This window comes from Meles meles, chromosome 21 (genome assembly GCF_922984935.1).
Source record: "Meles meles chromosome 21, mMelMel3.1 paternal haplotype, whole genome shotgun sequence".
Classification (NCBI taxonomy): domain Eukaryota; kingdom Metazoa; phylum Chordata; class Mammalia; order Carnivora; family Mustelidae; genus Meles; species Meles meles.
This window is the reverse complement of record NC_060086.1, coordinates 35,438,654-35,461,264: the sequence shown is the minus strand read 5'-3', so window position 1 is coordinate 35,461,264 and position 22,611 is coordinate 35,438,654. Positions and strand designations below refer to the sequence as shown.

The 22,611-nt window shown below is 53.0% G+C and overlaps 1 protein-coding gene across 5 annotated transcripts in view; it reads left to right on the top strand.

Moving 5' to 3' along the window:
- CLEC16A (C-type lectin domain containing 16A) overlaps positions 1–22,611 on the top strand; it is a 204,891-nt gene that overhangs the window by 96,542 nt on the left and 85,738 nt on the right. For all 5 annotated transcript variants that reach the window (XM_045993100.1, XM_045993098.1, XM_045993099.1 and 2 more), the window contains 2 exons: positions 1,398–1,526; positions 9,602–9,722. In XM_045993100.1, the coding sequence (XP_045849056.1) occupies positions 1,398–1,526; positions 9,602–9,722 (250 nt within the window). The remainder of the gene's footprint in view (positions 1–1,397; positions 1,527–9,601; positions 9,723–22,611) is intronic.

The following is a 22,611-nucleotide window of genomic DNA, read 5'->3' as shown; positions in this document are numbered from 1 at the left end:
TGTGCGCACCACTCATACTGGCTTCCTCTCCCTCCCGCCATAAGCGACTTCCGGGTTGGGGGGTTGCTGCTAGGGAGCAGCGGGCAGGTTGGAAGGCACTGCAGGAAGGTGATGCCAAGGGTGGCGCCCGATGCAGCTCAGGGCTCCACCGCCCAGCCCTGGGATAAAGGCATTTGGGATGGGGGACCCCAGGCTTTGCGGGAGATCTGCTTGTAGAGGCCAAAAGAAAAAGACAGGCAGCATGCACTAAGTGTCTCCTCGGCTCCCTAGCCCAGACAGCTGGGCCCTCATCACAACTGTCCTGGGTAGTCAGTCAGCTGTATGTTCCAGAAGGGGCAGAGGGTGTGATAACGATTGAAGCCCACTTTCTGAAAAACAAAACTCAAAAAGACACACAAAAAAGCTTGGAATACTTGAAGGAGTAAAGTTAGTTCTATAGGCAATTTACCTTGGGAAATATCATTCCTTTATGATGTCAGGGAAATGAAGTGTCCATGTCCCAAAACACGTGGATATTCACTGTCTGTACTGATGCAGCAGAGTTCTAGGAGGGGAGATGTTGCTACCAAATATCACAGTAATCAGAGAAGGCTTCCTGGAGGTGGTGTGGAAGCAGGCAGACAGTTCTGTTCCCATGTGGCCCAGAGGCTGTGGGCCCACATCCTTCCTCTGAGCTCACTGTCCCCGTCCATAGTAAGGAACAGCATCAGCAAGCAGCGCTGTCCAGCAGGAGGTGAGCCCTGCTGGCGCCTGGCATTGAGTAGATGCTCAGGAAGTGACTCTGTTGTATGATCCCAGGTAAAGACGGCAAGGCAGGGAAGGGGGTTGCTGGTCATGTGGCAGGAGTCAGGTCTGGAGCAAGGCAGGCCTGGGTCTGCGTCCTAGTTCTGCCGCTCACCAGCTGAGTCTCTGTTTTCCCACGAGCAGATCGGGCAACATCCCTTGTGGAGTCCTTGGGCGGATTAAGTAGGATCATGCAGGCAAAGCCTGCAGTTCGCCGCCTGCCCGCAGTCCGTAGTCCACGATAACTGGGGACTGCCATCACTACGTCTGCTTTTGTCATCCTTGACAGCACAGAGAGGGAGGCGGGTTGCAGTCAGGGCCCCGCTCCTGCCCGGGTGTGGGGGAATGAGCCGGTGGGAGACCACAGCTTTCCACAGCACTGAGGCAGCTTCAGGGGAGTGTCTGAGCTGCCACCTCAAGGGAAGGAAAAAATCCATGTCTTGCGAAACAAAGGCATATGTCTCACACTCCGGGCTGCCTTGGGACCTCATGCCAGCCTTCTCGTGGGCTCGCTTTACTCACTTGCCGTGCGCGGGTGCAGGCGAGGGGCCTGGGTAACCTGCCCCGTCCTCTTCCTCCCTTTGGTGAGGTTTCCTTTGATGTCTCTCTTCTAGATGAAGCCCATGAACGTGGAGTATCTCATGATGGACGCCTCCATCCTCCTGCCCCCCACAGGCACGCCACTGACTGGCATCGACTTCGTGAAGCGGCTGCCGTGTGGCGACGTGGAGAAAACTCGGCGGGTGAGTAAGCGCAGGCGGGACCCACCTCTCCTGGGCTGCCATCTGACCTGGTCAAGAGCCTGCCTCCCAACCCCCTTTGGGACAGGGGGCGGACGACACCACCCCGCACTGGCGCCCCGCCACCGGGAGGAACTTCCCAAGGCGAGCTGCCCTTGGCTGAAGCAGGATTGAGATTCCCCTGTGTGAGGGCCAGGCAGGCTGCTTTGGCTGGTGCAGAGCAGAGCCCCAGCCCCTGGCTCTCAGGGGGACACCTCTGAGGCTAGAACAGGCAAGGGCAGGGGAGGCCTTGGTGTGAAATTCCCTCCCAGAGGGGCTCAGGACCCTGAGAGACGGCGCCATGGGGCCATGGTAAGATGCAGCAGAGGGCGAGGTAAGATGCCTCTGGGGGCGAGGCGCACGCACATGAGACCATGACTCTAGCCAGCCAGCTCCCTGTGTGAAAAGCAGAGGAGTTCTCAGAACCCTGCGGGAGTGCGCGTCCCTTATCAGCGCCGTTTTCTGCAGCTGACTTGCGGCGGTTCACCGTATTTTATCTCTCGTGTAAGATCAGTTTCTTTCTTAGAAAGCATCATCCCCTCTTCCTAGAAAATCATTCCCTGGAGACATGAATGGATGCGTTAGATGAGTTCCTTGCCCTCTACTTCTCAGCTAATCCCCATCTAACCGGAGCGGCCGGGGTGTTCATTTGGGGATTTTAAGAAGCAGGAGGGACCTGCTGGATTGGCCTCCAACAGGAGGATTCCGTGGTCTTGCTCCACCTATGCGGTGATTTTGCCTCAGAGGCCTGGGCGGGGGGACTGCAGAGGAAAGCCAACCTGTGTGTTTTAGTCACTGAACATTCCCTGCTGTCTGACCAAACCCACAGACCTCATGGCAGGACCCACCCCGTCGGAGCCAGTGACACCCTCCTTCCTCAGGCTCCTAGGCAGCCCTGCAGGCCCCGTGGCCGGGCCCACGAGCGTGTTTGTGGGTGGCACTGTTTGCACTGGGCATCGCGGCATCAGCCGGCAGCCTAGGACCGGTTCTGACAAACGCGGGTTATGTTGGCAACTCGTTCGCGGGCGGGCGTACTCACCTGTAGCCTTTGGTTGGCCTTGGAGATGTTCCTTGGTAAGGCTAGCACAAAGGTCCTGTCCCTGAGACCCGCCTTGTCCCCTGAGCCAGAGGTCTGGGAGGCTGTGGATAGTGAGAGCTGCTACTCTGGGTTGCACTCCGCCTTCTTTTTTGGTCCCCGGGGCCCCAGTTGCTCAAGACTTAGATGAGCTCCTGTTTGATATCAGGTGTGTCATTCATATGAGTTTTTATATCAGTCATTCTTTGTCTGAACCTCCTCATGGAATTCTACCACCGTCCTAGGAAGTTGGCATCATAGGAACCCATCTTGCAGAGGAATAAACTGAGGCATGATGAGATCAAGTGATTTGCTCACGGTCCCCCAGCTAATAAATAGCAGAGCCAGGACTCCGTGCATGCAGCGTGGCCTCCAGAGCCCACACTCTTAGCCGCTCTGACCTGCTTCTTCCCACTGCTCCCTTCATTGTATTTATTAGCCCTACTTGGTGCTGGACACCAGGGACATAACATACACTGCCTCGGTCCTCAAGGAGTCCGTGTGCAGGGCAACGGAGGGAAGGGAGTGTTGCCAGTACGTGTGGCTGAGGCTGTTGCTAAAGGAACATGAGGTCAGACCCCTCATCCTCCCTGGAGGCAGAACGGGCAGCAGAGGGATCGGTTGGGCAGCAGGGGAGGCAAAGGCCCAGACAGATGTGGCGCATTCCGGCACCCCCGGGGAGAGGACATGGCTGGAGCCCAGAGTGAGGGAGGCTTTGTGAAAAGTGATGAGGCTGGAGGGGGCCAGTCTCCAGGGCCTTAGAGCCCATGGAGGACCTTGGTCTTATTAGCTGATTCCTGACCTCAGGCCCTGCTGGCTTTGGGTGGACGGTCCTGATCCACAGGAGAGGATGGGAGGAATTCAAGGCTAAGGCATGTGGCAGAGGGAGGGTCACTTGGGCTCTGGGATTCCTTTTCCCATCTCAAAGCAGCATGTACCTGCTTTGCCAGAGTCGCTGTGGAGACTGAGTGAAAGGCAGAACACAGAAGGCCAGTAGTAGTTCTCGAGGGCAGGGGTTCCCTTCCTCCCTTTGCCCCTGACATCTCACTTGGTTGTAAGTTCCCAGGGCTGTGCCGCCCACCTCTCTACCTGAAACACAGACTGAGAACCCTTGGGAATGCCTGGGCTTCCCTGGGGTCTCTTGTCAGCCTTTGTTTGTCCAATGAGTTTATACAATCAATCCTCAAGTCTCAGGGTCCCTGGGTTTAGAGCCGGGGAGAAGGTGGCAGGATTTATAAAACGGCCCTGACCATCTCAAAGTGACATCATCTATCTGAGAGAAGCTTCCCTTTGCTTCTGAAGGATTTCGGCCACTCACCTCAGTCTGGTTCCTGTTCCGAGACAGCTGTCTAGAATCATCCAGAAGCTTAGCTCCTATGTCCCTTCAGACACAGAACACAGCAGTGTGCTTTGAATTTGAGCTGAAGGAAGTGTATGGTTTAGCAAGCAATTGAGGGCTTATGTGGTTTGTTTCAAGTTCTTTGCTTTCATCCAAAGAACATTCCATTTCATCTTTTTGGATTCAAAGGTTTTCTTCTTTTTCTTTTCCCCACCCTCACCAAGCAGACTTTTTTAACTTTCAGGAGGCTGACACTTTTCAGAAATCCCATCTTTTATTTCCTTTAAGGGCTTATTAAAGAAGTTCAAACACCCCTTACTAATGCATCATTCCTGACTTATAAAATAGTCCTCCATACAATCACCAGAGAGCCCCTGGATGCCTGCTGGATGCCAGATGCTGGGCCCAAGGGTGCAGAAATGAACAGGGCCAAGGGGCCAGTGAGTGCGGAGTCCCTGAGATGCAGAAGAATGTAGCAAGTTCAAGGAGCAGGGTGACAAGTGAGTGGAGGGGACAGGAGAGGAGGATGGCCAGGCCTTGCAGGCCACAGGGAGGCAACTGACACCAAAAGTCATGACGTCCCTCTTGCATTTTGCAATTTACTTTCTTCCTTCTCTCATTTGACATATTTGTTGAGTGGCTTTCTAGGAGCCAGGCACTGTGCAAAATGCAAGAATAGACTGTGAACAAATAATATAAAATAAAGCCCAAGGGATGCCTGGGTGGCTCAGTGGGTTAAGCAGCTGCCTCTGGCTCAGGTCATGATCCCAGTGTCCTGGGATCGGGTCCCACATCGGGCTCCTTGCTCGGCAGGGAGCCTGCTTCTCCCTCTGCCTCTGCCTGCCGCTCTGTCTGCCTGTGCTCGATCTCTCTCTCTCTCTCTAACAAATAAATAAAATCTTAAAAAAAAAAAAAAAAAAAAAGGCCCAAATGGCAAGAGTGCCACTGAGCCATGCTAGCTGCTAAGGGGAGTTCACATTGAAACGAAGTCATGGGAACTGCTGGAATCTGATGAGAACATGGAAGCAGAAATGGGGATGTGGCTCAACCTATCCCAGGGGCAGCTGAGAGAAGCAGTTAAGAAAGAGCCCAGGCTGGTGGGACCGGCCAAGGTTCAATGCCAGCTCTAGCTATGTGCCTTTGAGCAAGTTGCTTACCTTCCCTGAGCCTCAGGTCCTCATGTGTCTGGTCTCTCAGCTCCTGCCCAAAGCATACAAGAAAAAGGGACTGTAAGGTACCTGGCAGGCAGGAAGAGCTCAGGAAATGTTGGTTGAACAGGAGTGGAGTGGTCTGCTGTCCCAGGAGGGAAAGAAAGAGAGTTTTTAGCCGTCTCCTAAAGTTTCAGGGTAGAGAAGAGTTAGGGAGAGGAATTTCTGGTGAATCTCAAAATCTGAATGTAAGCCACCGGCCATCTTTCTGTGGTAAACTTGGAAGCCATTATGAAATAGAGTCACGTGAAACTTTATTTGTCCCTGACTTCTGTTCCTTGTTCCCATGTAAAACCACCAACAGTTTTTGTGTTGATCGCTATTGCCCACGAGGAAATAGGATCTTTTTCTTTATTCTTTGGCTGTGTGTTTCACATTAAAGAACATCTCGTAGGGTTTCGAAAGTAGAAGGAAAGAATTTCCCGTGATTTCATCACCCTAAACAAACAAGGCCTCATAGCTTTTCGGGTCTCCTCCCTGTCCTTGTTCAATCACGTCTTCTCATGGTGGCAGGAACAGTGCGTCGTGGTCTTCCTTCCAGGCTTTCCTTTCCTCTCTCCCTTGTACAGGGAGAAGCTTTCCATGCTGGGATGCAGTTTTAATTCAAGTCACATTTCTTACTGTAAGAAAGTTTATCTGGCGACTTCTTCCGTGACTTACTCAGGCATTTTCCTGCTGCTAGACATTCTGGTGCTTTCAGTATTCATTATTTTCAACTAGACTGTCATGAGCGGGCTTCACGAATACAGGGTTTCTTTCTTTTGGCTTAATTCTTTCGGCAAAGTTCCCAGAAGTAGAACTTCTGGTTTGGGGGCACGAACATTTTCTGTGTGAGGCTCTCCATATTGCCAAAGGGGCTTTCATAGCGGGCTGGGCCCAGGTGACCCTGCTTCGGCACCCACTTAGGAGTGGCTGGTTTTTAACAGCCACTTCCACGACCTGGTGGGCTCCTCATCTGGGTGACAGCGGCCCGAAAACCATGGCTTGCAAATGTGACAAGGGGAAGCAGAGAGAGGGCTGGACCTGAGTGCTCAATCCAGGGCTGCCCAGGGTTCGGTGGGTGCACCTCCGGGGAGGCCCCGAGATCAGGGCCGGTGGGTACCCCATTCCCAGAACTCAAGACCAGGCGCAGGAAATTCACGTGATTGACTCGCATGGTCTGTCTGACCCTGAGGCCATCCCGCCCCACCTAGGGGGCTCCTTCCCCACCACCCAGCTGCAGGGCTTGCTCCCAGGTACGTTGGAGCACAGGGGATGAGCCTTTTCATTATATCTGAGCATGCTCAGCTGTCACCCCTTTCCAAAACTAGTGTGCGCATCCAGAGTCTGTCTTCCTGGCATTCTGGAGAAGCATCAGAAAGAGCAATAATTCTTTCTTCCATTTTAATACTTTTTTTTTCCATTTTAATACTTTTTAAAGTGCATGTTTATTTGGCAAAGTAAAGGGCAGCGCTCAATAAAAGCCTGTGGGTCCCAAGCCTTAAATCTTTGGAAGGCAAAGGCATATGGCTAGAAGAACAGACTCGAGTCCGCTTATTAGCTGAGTCACCGTGGGCAGGCTGCCGTACATCCCCACGTTTTGGTTTCCAGTCTGTAAAATGGGAACCACAGAGGGTCATTAAAACGCTTTAGGGAGATGACACGGTCCAGCCCTGCCTATCCCTGGCAGGCCTTGGGTAAGCAGGGATGGGGTGCTTATGGTTTAGGGGGCTGTGCGATGGATTTGAGGACCCTCATCCTGGTGTTTTATCTCTCTTTCATGAATTCTCAAAGTTGTGGGGCTGGTCAGTGTCTTCAATTCTTCAGACTTTTATTGTATTATTATTATTATTATTATTATTATTATTTTGTATTTCTAAAAATATTTTCTATGTGTTGCTTCCAGAACAAAAGCGATGTTTTGCCAAAAAGGTCTAAATTAGGAGCCAAATTCTGAACTCCTTTTCTTTTTTTTTTTAAAGATTTTATTTATTTATTCAACAGAGAGAGAGATCACAATAGGCAGAGAGGCAGGCAGAGAGAGGGGGGAAGCAGTCTCCCTACCAAGCAGAGAGCCCAATGTGGGGCTCGATCCCAGGACCCTGAGACCATGACCTGAGCTAAAGGCAGAGGCTTAACCCACTGAGCCACCCAGGTACCCCCAAACTCCTTTCCTATTGGAGGCTTCTGGTTCTCAGAGTGATGGTCTGTAGAAAGCCACACGTTTTTCTCTTTTCTCACCCCCCAGCAAGGGTCCTGCTTGATTTCTTTGCCTTCAAAACCTTTGAGAGGAATGGATTTTTGACACCGAAATGAAGCATTCCCTCTGCTTGGGCCTGACTGATGGGCCTTTCTCCTTGCATCCAAGGCCATGACTCCTTACTTGAGAGCTCAGATGGCCATATAGTTCAAGCGGCCCCCCGCATCTTGGGCTTTCTGCAGCCAGGCTGGTGCAGGCGTGGGGGTGTCCTTGTGTACTTGGTTAAGGGGCACGTGCATCAGATACCGCTGCTTCCAAGCCCAGCTCAGGCAGCCCCAGCCACGTGGACTTCGATGACTCTGTCCCTCCCGGCTCTGTTTCTTACCACCTAGCAGTTCCCTGTTGCAGTAAGGTGCTCCCAGTGCCCGGCACACACTGGGCGCCTAATAACCAGAAGCTATTTTGATTTTTAAAAAATGAAATGGCACTTCTTTTTCTTTTGATTGTGACAGATGTCTTACGAAAGCTGTACTGTAAAAACTAAGGACAATCAGATCAGTGCTAATCCCCCCCACCCCTCCGTCCCCCACATCATTATTCTACAAAGGCTTATCTTTCTCTAGTGCTTCTGGTGGACGAAGAGGAACACGTGGCCTCAGGATACATCCAGGAGGTAGAATCGTGTTCTTCCAGTTTTCTCCATTAGGAGAGGGAGGCAGTGGCTCAGGTCTCTGCCAGTTCCAGGCCAAGACTGGATTTGGATTTAAATGTCCTGGTGGGCATCCTTGTTGCCTGGGTCAGCAGGAGCCTGTGCAAGCCCTGTTCCCCGCTTTGTTTTGGGAGGCACCTTGTCCTAGGAGGGACAGCCTCCCCTCTCTGTGTGCCAGGCCTGTAGCCTCGGAACTGTAAACAGGAAGACCAGAAGTGGGCTGGAACTCATCGTTGTGTGGCTCACCAGTGGCGACAGTGGTTTGTCCCCATGCCCTCCCCCGTGCCCAGCTAGCGGGTGGCTGGAGGAAAAGATGGTTGCCCTGTTTCAGAACACATGCCGGGGGCTCCCCATGTCCCCCCAGCATTCTCTCAGACTCTCCTAGCAGCCCTGTGGGCAGGGACTGCTGCCCCCATTTCACAGATGTGGAAATTGAAGCTCACGGAGGTCAGGGGCCTTGCCCGGCAAGCCCAACACAGAGCTCACATGGCCGACTCCCGGGCTGCTTCCCTCAGGCGCGTGCCGAAGCTAGGACCATCGGCTGTGTGGGATGGCAAGTAGCATGGAGGTGTCCTCTCCGATGGGCTGCACCTCCGCTTCCCGGCCTGTCGTCGGTGGGCAGCTCAGCCCCAATCTAGGACCCAGGGGTGGGATGCTCTCAGGGCAGTCTGGGTCCGGGGTAAAAGCTGCTTTCTACACCAGCTTCTTCGGGTCTGGGCCTGGGAATTCTGCTTTTGTCCTGCTCTCTGGGAATGCCTCATGGCCACACTGGACGCCACCCAGGCATCTCTTCCACGGGCCAGGAATCCCTGTGCTGACGGAGCTGACTCTGCCTCCAGAAAGCTGGCGGGGTCAGTCTGAGGGGCACTTGGAGCACTGATGTCACGGCACGCCGGCCAGGCACCAGGGCTGCTGTCCCATCCACAGCCTGCCCAGGGGCTGAGACTGTCTGCAAACGTGCTCACCCAGGGAGGGGCAGGGGTAGGATTTTCGTGGAGTCTGGCTGGCTCTGAATCCTACGAATCTTACCCTCTTCAGCCTTCCCTGCTCCCGCATTCGCTAGGCGGGACATTGGAACACGAGTACTTGTGATTTGGATTTCCATATTCTGTGCCGGTTTCCTTGGAAGAAAGAGGCCTGGCTCTAGTCCCCCCAGACGTGTGGCCTGGGGCAGTTCACTGTGCCTCCTGGGGTCCCGGTGCATTGTCCGCACTGGGGCTACCTGCTAAGCAGGGGTGTCGTGAAGGTCACATGGCCCTAGGGGAGAGCCCGGCAGAAGGATGGGTGCTCAGCTGAAGTCAAGTGGCCCAAACCTGTGCAGAACTAAAAACTGCCTGTACCCTTCCATTATTTGTTTATTTGTGTATTCACCTTGCTGCGAAAACACCGGGGCCATGATCCTGGGACAAGTGGACTTTGTTTGGTTTTGTTTGTTTAAATCAAGAGTCCCTGTGTGATTTCTGCACTTGGAGCGCTTCCCCTGAATAACTACGGTTTCGTTCTCCTCTGCTCCTGAACTGTCCACGCAGGCCATTCGGGTGTTCTTCATGCTCCGCTCCCTGTCGCTGCAGCTGCGAGGGGAGCCCGAGACCCAGTTGCCCCTGACGCGGGAGGAGGACCTGATCAAAACGGATGACGTGCTAGATCTGAGTGAGTCCCGCTCGGGGGATGGAGGGGCGGGGCAGGGAGGGGTGCGCTCGCTGCCGCACTGGCTCCCGTGTCCGCGGGAAGGTTGGGGTGTGACCTGTGTTTGCTCCCGCCGTTGATCTGTCACCAAAAGCTAATAGAGTGTGCACGTCCTGCCAGACTCAAAGAAGGGCCCTTGTTGCTTGGCCCCTGGCAGTCCATCTGTAGGCTCTGCCTACCGGAGCCCAGGTGGAGCTGTGCGGGGTAAGGGGGAGTCGTCCCTGCCCTCCATGTAACCGGAGTGTGATTGGCTTGTGTAGTAAGGGGTCTCTGTCGGATTCCAGTGATGCAAGGCCTCTGCTGCGGAAAAGGGGAAAACTTGCAGAAGTGCAAATCACCAGCCTGGAGGTGAGGCGGAGGCGGGGAGGCTGGAGAAGTGTGTGCTTAGCCTGCAGCCGTGGGCTCCGTCCCTAACCACACAGTGCGCCATGCTCTCCGCAGCAGCGTGAGCACGAGGCTGTGATTAAAAGTGCCAGTGGGCCTAAAGCCCAGTCGAGCCCCTGTAATCCGCCTCGCATGCATACCACTCTTGCTTTCCTCCATTTGCTGTAGGGCAGGTGCACGTGGATGGTCAAGGTGGTTTTCTCTTTCTTAGAGGCATTGTTATATGGTAGGATTCTTTGGTTATAAGGGACAGAAATCCCAACTTGGGTGAGCTTAGGGAAAAAGAAAGGGGAACTGGCTGGTGTCACTGAAAAGGCCAGGAGTATGTCTGCCATCAGACATAGCTGGATCTAGGTGCTCAAGCAGCATCATCAAGAAGCTGCTGTCCTGTCTCACTTCGGCTTCCCTTTGTTCTGGCTTCATCTTTGAGGGGGTTTTAACCAGGTAGCAACAAGGTGGCCATCTGCAGTTCCAAATCCTGCTGAACCAGCTAAGTAGACCTGACAGAAACAGAGCTTCCTTTTCCTGTAACTTCTGTGGAAGTCTGCAGCAGGGCTCTCTGGCCTGGCATGGGTCGGTGGGCCATCCCTGAACCAGTCGTTGTCAGAGGAATGTGATTCATCACTGGGCAAGGCCAGGGTCTTGTGGCGAACCCCAAGCTGGGAAGTGGGGCCCATTTCTTGAGAAGTGGGGCCCTCTTCACGCGAGAGGGAGGAGGGAGGTTGCCCTCAAAGGAAGCGCACAAAGAGATGGAAGCTGAGCAGGCAGGAGCGGCGGATGGCCACTCTTTGTGGTGTATGGTAAGGACAGGGTCCCCACGGCTTTAACTCAGCTTTAGTGAAATACAGTTTACATCCGACAACATTCACCAAGTTTTAGTGTACCGTTGGATGAGTTTGGACAAAAGTGTTCAGTTGTGCGACCAGCAATCATGATATAGACCACTGAGGGTTGGCATGTGAACCCCATGCCCCCTGCTGTGTATTCACAACGAATGATCGAAACTCCTACAACTTCCATTTCCTCACCTGGAAAATGGGGATGAACTACCTTAGATGATGGGCTTGTTTTGAGACTTGAGCGGAATATAATATGAAATATTATACGACAGAGCATAGTGTCTAGCATCTGACTGTGCTCAAGAAACCGTATGCTGTTACCTGCTCGTTAAACATGATGCGTAGAAAGAAGAGAGCACTCTCCCCAAATAGAAGATTCCCTGTGATTATTATAGGTTTTACCCTCCTGTCTAACTGTTTTTTTTCTTTCTTAAGAATTATTTACTTACTTGAGAGACATGGGCAGAGATGTGGGCAGAGAGATATAAAGAGAGTCTCAAGCAGACACCCCGCTGAGCTCAGAGCCCGACTCGGGGCTTGATCTGATGACCCTGAGATTATGACCTGAGCCAAAACTAAGAGCTGGACGCTTAACCAACTGAACCTCCCAGGTGCCCCTAACTTCTTCTTGCCCTCTCCTTATTCTCTTTTCTTTTGCTCTTTCGGAAGAACAAAGAAGCTATGTCCCCTTTGTGCTATCTGTGCTCATCTCCTTTGGTCCTTTCCTCCTTGAGAAATTGCCATAAGGATTTCTCTTAGGGTTTAAATTGATTGAGTGCAGAGAACCATACGCCAGTCTTTCTCTGATTTGAGTCAAGGAAAGGGAAACAGCTTTCTTTCAAAGGGACCACTCCATCAGGGTAGCAAGAATATTTGTATCCATGAAATGGAATTAAATTTTATGCTGGGAATTCACATTCTTTCCTTCTCTGCACCCCCGCCCCCCAGGAATAGCCTGCTGAAATAAAGGTTAAAAGTATTTCACTTATCAATTTTAATTGATTAGATTGCTAGTTGAGATCACTTAACTGAGCCTTTTTGGGTAGTTGGCCATTAAGAAAGTAATGGCTGTCTGTCTTTACCCAGCCTGGTCACAAATTATGTCTCTGCTTAAGAGAGTGCCATCCAGAAAGTACTGGGAATTATGGATTTTATGAGCACATGGTACTAGAATAAGATAGCATGTGTTGTCGTTGGATTTTGTGTTCTTTTTCCTTTGTATCTCTCCCAGTGATTGTTCTTAAATGCGGGAGCATCTGACCTTCCAGTGAGGAAAAATCAGTATGCCTCACATGTTACAAAATGCCCTCTAAGTATATAAAATAACCAGCAACATCATAATGTAGGCAAAGGCATTCATATTTGCCGAATGATTGGAAGCTGGGCATGCTTCTCGTGAGCGCCGTGATTTGGAGAAAGCTGACGCAGGGAGAAATGCTGGGAGCTGGTCAGCTTTATGGCAGGTGATGTGATCTGGGCGGACAGGCTCAAAGGCACGCCGGCTCTGCACCGCCAGAAGAGGTGACTTAAAGTGTGTTTACTGAGCTTGTCGCCCTCTGATAAGAAACCACAGCATAAGAGTACACAGAAGCCACGTCACGTGTCTGCTCACCAGCCGAGGGCCTCTGGGCAGGTGTGCCTGGTGTGCTCGGACAGGGTGGCCCCAGACCAGGAGCATGCCGGAGGCCATCGTCCCCCACCCCCAAAGGAGGTAGAGCTGACTGCTCGAGCCTGTTTGCTTTCGCTGGAGAGGACCATGGTGTGGGGCCCATGTCAGGGCCTGGCAGTCGTGAGGGAAGGGGGATGGGGAGAGAAGGCTAGCTTGACAGGATAAAATGATGAGACTTTTAGAGAGGATGGCACCGTGAATCTCCACATACTCCGCCTTCAGCTTCAAGGGTTATTAGTCTTGCTCTACATCTCTTTCCATCTGCTCCGCCATCTCTCTTTTCAGAGTACCTCCCCACCTCGGCCCTCCTCGAGTGTAGGAAAGCCAATGGAAGACATCTTGTCACTGCATCTGTAAAACTTTTCTCACAGAGAAGGACTTGGGGCTGCTCTTTGTCACTGACTGGGTCCCCGCTGTTCTGGATCATGCACTGCCCCGGCTCCGCCGCGGCTCTGGATGGAGCTGGAGCAGGAGGGAGGGCTGGCCGGCCGCAGTGACACCGCCTTGGCTGCCCCTGGTGTAGTTGGAGGTCACCGGCCTTGTGACCCACCTTGGGGCCTTCCTGTTCCTGAAGCTCAGTGGCCTGCCCTTAAAATGGTTCTCAAAGGCGTGCAGAGAGAGCCACTGAAAATCAGACGAGACCATGTTGGTGATCGCCTGGCACATAGCAGGTGTTCAGGGGTGATAGCCGGCTGTTGCTCCCATGCGGCTGCCGGATCAGTGTGTCCAACCTGAACTGCTGGGCTCCGGGGGTGGGCATTTTCTGCTCTAACAACATTTGGAAGAGCATATCCTGACAGCTTGGGGCTGCTTGGGCCCAGATGAAGAAAGGTGCCCCACATCCAGGTAGGGCACTCCTGTGTGTTCCCTCACGGGCCTACTGGCCGGCAGTCCCCAGGTGTGCCCTGAGGACAATGCTGTGAGGAGAACCCAGGTTCCTGCCAGGACTGGCGTCAGAGTCTTCTGGAAGGAGTCTTGCCTGTTTCTAGAAAATATGGCCAATAACAGCCGGGAGAAATTCCCCCATTATCTAAATATCCTAAGTAGATACCGGACATGCTCAGGAAACTTCTGAATTCCTTCCCAGCCTCTTCACGTGCGCACCCGGCAGGTGCGTGTTGGCCCCACACCACGTGCTTCCCACACCTCATCTTGTATTCGGATTTTCTAAATCCACTCGTAAGAACCATTCCGTAAAACCCGTCTGCTCATTCAGCTACGTGTTGAGCACCGCCAGGCACAGTGCTGGGAGCTGGGATGTATAGGGAAGTAGCGGCAGACTTGGTCTCCTCTCCGTGGTGCTTCCGCTTTGGGGGGTGGGGATGAGAGGACCACCAACAGGTAATTACGGGTTGTTGGAGATGGTCCGTGGAGGTGCCTGTGTCGGTGTCTGTGCTGGAGAATAACTGGGAGGAAAGATCTCCCACCCTGGTTAGAGAAGGCTTCTCTGGTTAGGTGCCATGTAGGGAGGGACCAGAAAATTCTGAGGAAATGCAAAACTGAGGCACACCAGTTAGAGGGGATGGCAGAGGTGAGGCTGGGAGGTGGGAGAGAGCATGGCCTAAGAGCTGGCTGGGGCCACAGGTGAGGAGTCGGGGGGAGAGGGGCTGAGATGAACCAGATCTCAGGTCCAGGGAAGGGGGAAGCCATCTGAGGGTTCCCAGAGACATGGGTCCTGAAAGTGTACTGGAATGGCCAGGTCCCATGGTCCCAGCAGGGGCCTGTGAGCCATTTCGAGAGGCTAGGGAGCCACACTTGTGCCTGGTGTGAAATCCCAGCTTTGACCTTGTAACTTGCCAACCTGTGGCCTTCGACAGGTACCTTAATGTCTTGGTGTCTCAGTTTTCTCATCTGTATCATGGGAGAAAATGAGTTAATATACGTGAAGTGCCTGGAACAGTGCCTGGTGTGGTCGCTAGGAGGCCATGAAGGAGGCACAGCGGGGTTCTGGGGGCCAGAAACAGTGGGGAAAGGGGGACAGGAGCACAGTCTGGGGATGGCATTTTCTGGCGATGCTGGAGACCCAGCTGGACTCTGGGTTCTGGGGACAGTGCGGGCAGCAAGGAGTCAGGAGATAGTGATTTTGTAAGCCGGGGGCCAGCCCTGGAGGAGGGGCTGGTTCCAAGCAGTCGAGGAAGGCTAATTGGGTGGGCCGAGAAGAGGTGCTGGGAGGCAGCCCAGCCGGGATGTCCGGGGAGAGGGTTGGAACCCTCTCCACATTCTCCTCAGAAGTGGTTTTCCGCAGACTGTCATGAATTTCAGAGTTCCCGTGTTTGGTGACATTCCATTGACTGAGCCGTCTCCTGTGACCACTGCATAGCTCTCTTGGCATCTCCCCTTGTGCTGTGGCACAACGGCGACAGCAGCTCCTCACTAGAGCCCGCGGTCTGTGCGGGGGGATCCCAAGCCTCCAGAGGAGTGTCGGCACATAAACCGGTCCCCGCACTCCAGGTCTGCTTCCTCACCCAGGTGCAGCCTTCCTTGTTAGGGGGCCTGGGAAGTGTCCCTGTAGGATAGAGTCCTTCCCTGTGGTTCCCCGACCTCGGGACTGCACAGCCCAGGGAAGTGTCAGTCAGGGAGGCTTCTGGGGGAGCGAGCACCCATCTGAGGACTGGAGGTAGGGGCAGGTGCTGGCATCCCGGGATGTGGCACTAGCAAAGGTCCTGGGGTTGATGGGGAGTTAAGGAAGATGAGAAGCAGCAGTGTGGCCAGGCAGGGCAGGGTGGTGAGGTGACATTGAGATTGCCCCAGGGCCCAATATGTGGGCCTCATAGGTGGATCAGGGACCTGGGGCTTTCTTCTAGGAACAGTGACAAGTGTTTTTCACCTGGTGAGAAGATCCACGTGTATATCTCAGAAGGGGCCTCCCCGGCCTCAGTGTGAGGGTAGGTTTATGGGGTCAGGGGCAGCATTTCAGCAGGGAGCCTTGTTGCAAGGCCAGGCCTGTGAGACCGATCCTGTCCGAAAGGTGGTGCCCAGCGGCCTCTCGCGCACACTGGTTTGCCCCAGCCCATGGGTTTTGAGTGTGCCTGGGTTCTTCTTTATGGCCCAGGCACGTGGACTGTTTATTGCTTGGAGACCTGTCCTGTTTGATTCAGCTAGTTCTCTGGAACCCAACCCATCGAGCCTTCAAAGCTAATTATTAACAACAGTAATGCTATTTTGGTTGTCCTCATCTCCTGGCAAGGCAAGCTGCCCTGGACCTCCCCTCAGCTCTGCTCCTGCTGTTTCTAGCCCAGGGCCTGCCTGTTTAAGAAGGGAAGAAGGGAAGCCCCAGGTCCCAGAAAAATACAGACTCAGGAGAGGATGGACCTGGCCTCTGGATCCCAGCTCTGCCTCTTCCTCGCCATGCAACCTGAAACAAATCGATGCACGTCTCGGCCTCGGTTCCCTCATTGATAAAGTAGGAGTAGCAGCACTCACCTTTGCCAGATGATTGTAAGGCAGAGCGAGAACTGTATAGAGAGGTTGCAGACTGCTGGCCCTTAGGCCCACAGATGTCCTTTGGTGTCTGGCAATCTTATGTGAATTGCAACATTTTAAAATCAAGACATCTTATCCAACAAACCCAGGTAGCTCTCCCCTTGAATCTGAAACGGTCTGGTCCCTTGGGGCCGCAAGCAGCATTGGGCTGCTTCCTCCCAGGGGCAGGAGTGCTTCCCACCAGCTGGCTATCTCCAGCCGTGGGCCCCCACTTAAACCCCAGCCACCCGCTCAGCCCCTCCCACTTAAGCCAACACAGTGGGGCTCGAGCTTCCTCACGGACCTGCCCCTGCAGCCTGCCCATCTCCCGGTCAGTGGTAGCCCCATGCAGGCCCTAGAACGTTGGACTCATCCTTGACTCCCCTCTTTCTCTCCCGCTTGCCTCCTAGTCGGTCAGCGAACCTCTCCAGCCCCTCTCTCCAGATGTGACCACCCCTCTCCACTCCACCCCTGGCCCTTGGTGTGCCCGGCCATCTTCTGTCGCCTCCGTTGTTGTAGTAGCCAGTCTCACAAGCCAGTCACTTGCTTCTGCCTTGTCCCTTCCAATTTATTCTCAACACGGTGTCCAGCGTCGTCTTCCAAAACAAGTCAGATCGTGTCCTCCCTTCGCTCACAGCGGCCTCCTTCCCACTCTGTACAGCGACCGAGAAGCTGAGTGTCCCCTAGCACCACTTGGCTCTCTCTGCTTTCTTGCCTTTCTTCAGACACACTGGGCACATTCCCACCCCAGGGCCTTTGTTCTGGCTCTGCCCCCCCCCCCACAAACCACTCGTTCCCCCAGAACAAATGCAGCTGTGGGCGCTTACATGTGGGACAACCGTACCCTACCTGTACTGCATCTGTGTTTGAGTTTGGGCCAAGTCCCCCCCTCTTTCTCACCTTTTTGTTTGTCCACGGATAAGAACGTGAATGATGTGAGCGACTTGGCAGTGTTCCCCGTTTCCGCAGGTCCTCGCACTCTGCGTGCTTCACCCCCATGTCCTGACAGGCGAGAGCTTGTAGGCCGTGTGGAAGTTCCTGGCTAGTTCACCTGACTGCTGAGATGCTGTTTGCCAGCGACCTATTCTGAAGCTCCCCAAGCAAGTTACGTGGCTTGATTTTAAGTCATGAAAATGTGAGCTCATTGATTTGTTTCTCTTGCCAGGACAGTGATAGTGTTGTGGTCCCATCTGTCAGTTCTGGAAAATTCTCTATGTTACCTCATTTTGTTGATGACCTGATCGTTGCCGTATGCCTCATCCTGGCAAAAAATGAGAAAATAGCATAAATGATAAAGCCTGTGAAAGATAGATCCAGAATGTGGACGTCTCAAAGAGGACTGACTTGAGCTTTTCAAAAATGTGAAGGTCACGGAAGACGGGGGTGGGGGGGGGGGGGGACGGACGGACACACCACCGGGGAGGGGGCCAGTTCTAGATTATCGTTCTAGATGATCGAAACAGAGGAGGAGACAGGACACTTCCACTTGGATTGGATCTTGGGTGGAGAGGAACAAGTAGCTTTAAAGGACTTCTTTTTCTTTTAATGAAAACAGAAAATCTGCATGTAGATTATGATTGGATCATGTAATTTGAGGTCATTATTGCCTTCCGTAGTGTGATAATGGCACTGTGATTCTGCAGGAGAACGTCTTTGTTTTTAGGAAGCAGTGTTGAGTACATTGTCATGCTGCCTGTGGCTCCCGAATGATTCACAAAATAAAGATGTGAGCGGGTGGGTTTAGTGAGAGAGGAAGCCCGTGACTCTAGGTGGAGGGCTTATGTATGTTTATTGTGCTCTTCTTTAAACCTTTCCAGAAGTTTGAAATTTTTCAAAATAAAAGCTTAAGAAAGTGGCAGGTGAGAAATCGAGTCCCTGAAAATCCAGCATGTAATTCAAGGAGTGTCATGTTTAGGGACCGGACCTTGGGTTCAGGGAAAAAAACGGAGTTTGAATCCCAGCTGTGTGACCTTGCGCAAACCAGTGAACCTCTCTGAGCCATTCTTCCTCTTAGTGAAGTAGGGATGATAGTGCTCCCGTCAGGACTGCTCTGCAGATCAAAGAGAGAGTTCCCTCAGAAATGCTTGGGCTCACCTCCCGTGGGTGCAGGCTTTCCTCACAAAAACAGTCACTAGCATTCATCGCCCACACTGGGCGGGGGATGACTTGTCCCGCTAGAAGGTTTTCTGTAGGAGTTCTACGAACCAAAGCCTCATGACTCTTTCTGTCCATGGGATGCACTGAGAGGCGGCGCACTGGAGGCGGCCACGCAGGCATGCTAGGTAGACAAGTCTCGTGGAAAGATGACTTTAGGAACGTGGGTGCTGGCTGCTTGGCGAAGACCCGAAACCGGCAGGGGAGGCTTGATTCAGACCCAGATGGCTCCTTGGGGGCAAGTTAGTTCAAGCGCTCAGCCCTCAGCCGCGGAGCCCCAGAGAATGGGCTTGTTTGTTGCTGATGCCAACCCCCCAGAGGACAGTGTGCTTTGTGGCTCTCCAGCCCACATCCCCCAGGGCTCTTTGTCCCTCAAAGGGGGTATGGTGCACACGGGGTCTCTGCCCGTGGACGTCCCCACCTGTGCCTCACCTGACCTGCAGCACGGGGACCCCCGTGGTCAGGGGGTCTCCAGCCATCTCCCCAGTGCGCTTGCACGGCGTCTGGCACATAGTAGGCGCTCGAAGAAGGCTCTTTAGATTGAACCGATTAGAGCTTTAGCAGCATGTTTAATTATTCATAAATGCTTAAGGCACTTTCTTTAACATGAAAGTGGCATTTCTAAATGTTGTCTTGAGTAATTTGAGGACGTTGGATCGTGAGTTAAGAACCGTGCTTGTGCATCACTACCAGACATTGGGATAGTCAGGCTCCCAGTGCGGACCACCATCCCTGCCTTGAAGAACTAGACCAAGAGTCTTAAACTGCCCCGGGTGCTTTCTAAACACGGAGATGGTCTTCATTTCAACAGTCGAACTACCCCACATCATTTTACCCAAGAACTAAAATGCTGCGCTTTTTCCCCCTGGCCCCTCTCTGCAACCAGGACCCTGAACGAGACTGATCAGAAAAAAGCATGTTCGAACTCAACCACCAATTCTCTAAGGGGACAGAAAACATGGGATTAACAGCGTTTCCCCCCTCTCTATGAATTAGGCGGCTCCTCTGTGTGCTTGATGAATAATGTTGCTGGACCCTTTTCAGAAATGAAGTAGAAATATGGAGAAATGAAATTTGTATCTTATAAAGTGACTGGAAATGTGATTATAATACAGCTGTCAGTTTTGTTCAAGTGGAAAATTTTAAAGTAAATCCAATTGCAGCATTATTTGGTTCTCCTAAAGCAGGGTGATGTAGCTGCTTCCTGCGTATTGATTATTTGATTGGTACCTGTCTGCTGGACTAATTTTTTTTTTCTTAGTAGAGCTCATTGATGTGGTTTAATGTATATTCCTGTAATCTTTCCCTGTTTTATAAACTTACAATCATAATTGAGCTACATTAGAGAGACACGTTTTGCTGAAATCACAAGGTCATCTAATGGCTGTGCCCTCTGTTGTCAGTTACGTACTCAAATAGTCCTAAGACAAGTTTTTCTGGAAAAGACAGAAATTAAGATTTTTTTTTTCCCCTCTACGAAGCAGAATTTCTAAATTCTACTCTGTGCACTGGGAAATGAGGTATTTGAGTGGAAGGGACTGGTTTTGAGCTTTTTTCTTCCTTGCCTGTAAAAATGGTCGTTTTTACTGAAGGCGATTTACAACATCATTGTTTTTCCCAAATCCCAGTCCTTCCCATGTGTTTGAAAATGGGGCCACAGTTTTGTTTCCTTTGATCAGAGGGGACCTGGTGGCTTAGATTTGCTCAAGGAACAGTATCTTGGGAGGCATGGCACGGCCACTGGGAAGCGGATTGATTTTGATATGGCTGTGTTCCAAGGCCGCCAGAAAAGCCGACAGGGCCCCAGCACTCTCGGGCTCTGTGACCTTGGCATGTCCCCTAACCTGGGATTTCTCCGTCTGTACATCACGGGGCTGTCGGGAGGGAGGGACGATGCCTGCCAGGCAGGGGCCTGCGGTGACTTGATAGGGCCTGGCCAGCAAAGGCCAACAACGATTCTACTCAAACGTGAGCATCTTTCCCAGTCAGTAAGTGGAAAGTTCCATCTGTGCAGTCACTCAGGCCAAAAGCCTTGGAGCAGCCCCTCTTCTCTCTCTCTCTCTCACCCCTACAACCACGCTCTCTGCAAATCCTGCCACTTTGGGCATGAGGTGGATTCAGAATCTGGCCCCCACTGGTGCAGACTCTGGAAACTGACCTCTCTCTGATTTGCCAGCTTCCTCCACTGCCTTTCTCCCCTAGCTAGAGCCTGCGGCGTCCTTTCAAAGTGGCCGTTAGAACCCTCCAGAGACACCCCCCCCCCCGAATCCTGCCTGCGACCTGTTGGTCATTTTCCTGCCCTGTATCCCCATCTCTCCCACCTGCGCTGCTCCAGTCAGGGGAACATAGAAGAGTCTCACCCCAGACCACTGGCTTCAGAGCAGCTCCTGAGCGCCTCCCCACCAGCCCCTGCCCCATGGTGCGGCTGAAGCCAGCCTCCTTGACCACATGTGGCTCACAGGCGGGGGCAATGAGCTGCCACGGGAAACAGGAATTCGTGGAGGGCGTGGGGTTGAGGGTTAATGTTGAGTTTCAAGACATCCCTCACTCCAGCCCACTCAGTGAGACTGTCTGGGGCTCTGCCTACACAGGGTTCCTCAGCCTGAAGCTACGGGTTTCCCCGCCCACCACACATCCCCTTCCCCAGCCCCATCCGGCCACCAGGGACAACGCAGGACTGCTCAGGCCTCAGGAGGGGAAGATTGGCTTCTGGCCCCTGAAACCTGATCAACCACAGAGCACCCAGAGCAAATCTCTGGGGAGACCCACGCAGTGACATACAGTGTGACCGTCATCAGAGGGCCACCAGTCACCTGTCCTCACCTTCCAGCTCACCCTTGTCCCCACTGGAGAGCACAGGAAGCAGGGAAAGGGGACCAGGCGGGGAGATGTATTTCATTCAGATTAGTGTTACCACCCAAATTCCTAAGTAGAGGTCAAAGTCAAGACATAGGAAGCACTTGACCACTGGATCTCTGATTTAAGCAGATGTCAGCACGGGAAGATTTGAGGGCAGCGGTGACAAGGATTGACCTGTTTCCCAGTGACCAGCGGGTTGTGCGGCACCATAGGTGGTCTGGACTGATTTTTTTTTTCAAGTCAATATCAAATGGTGTTTGCTCTGCTAAGCCATCAGTAAGTGTACAGAGTAGAGATCCTGTGACATTCAGAAGTTGAAATTGTCATTTCATTTCGACCTGCCTGAAAATAGAAGTGAAAACTGGTTTCCTACGCTGCCCTTAATGAGGCTTTGCGTCACAAGAAGGGCTTCTGGGCACCGTACTTATGCCTAACTCCCTAGGGCGGGTGGTGGGTGGGCCAGTGGCTTCTGACCTGGGGCTCCCTCTGTCGAAGGAGGGTGACCGTGCAGATCCTCCGTCCGTGTTATGTCTTAAAATGACTTGAGTAGCTTCAAACACTACCTATGCCCACTCCAGAAAGTTCTGACTCACTTGTTCCGGGGATTGGGCTCTGGCGTCTCTAAGTGCTTCCTGGAGGACTCCATTGTGCAACCAGCGTTGAGAACCACTGGGTTAAACCGAGGAATATTCCAGAAGTTAATGCTTCGTCTTTACTTTGCTGCTTCCCACAAACTCCAGTTCCCTCTTGGAGCTCTCCTTGCCCACCTCCTGATCAACCAGCGGTTGCTGGGGAGGCTGGCTTTGGGGGTGTGATGCGGCGGCCGCATCTCTCTAGGTTCTGACGTCTGCTTCTTGAGTGCAAACCTCATCCCTCCTAAGTCAACCTTACAAACCCCTCTGGAAGGTGACCTGTTGGGAGCGTGACGTCTCTGAATGAGTCTGACACTCCAGGGCTGAAACAGTCCCTGTCCTTGAGCACTGGAGGAAGAGGGCATTAGCTGTGCTGCGGTTCTGTGAGAGTGAGGGTCTCTGTCTGGCCAAATTCTGCTGGCCACTGGGAGGGGTCCTCCCGGGAGAGGCAGGAGGAGCCGGACCCACGACGGAAGGCCATCTGCTCCTCAGGCTCACTGGGGGTGTGTGCTGCTTCCGTGGGAGCAGCCTTTAGTATTTAAGGCCTGACATTTCTCTGTCCCTTCCCTTCCTGAGTGCACGCAATTGGGTTTGTGTCCGTTAACTGTGCATGCGGTGTGAACGCAGAGTCCAGCCTGCAGAGAGGAGGGACCAAGGTTCCGGGCTGGACCTCCCGGAGCACCCCTGCAGCCCCGCCCCACGACCCCCAGCTACATGCATGCCCAAGCAGCGCTGAGCTGGAGCTGTGCTCGGCCTGTTTGAGGAAGGACGTGGGCTGCACAGGAGCGGACAGTGTCTGCAGCACCGCGGCCCCAGCCCAGCCCTGGCTCTCTAGTCGCCCTGAACCAGCACCA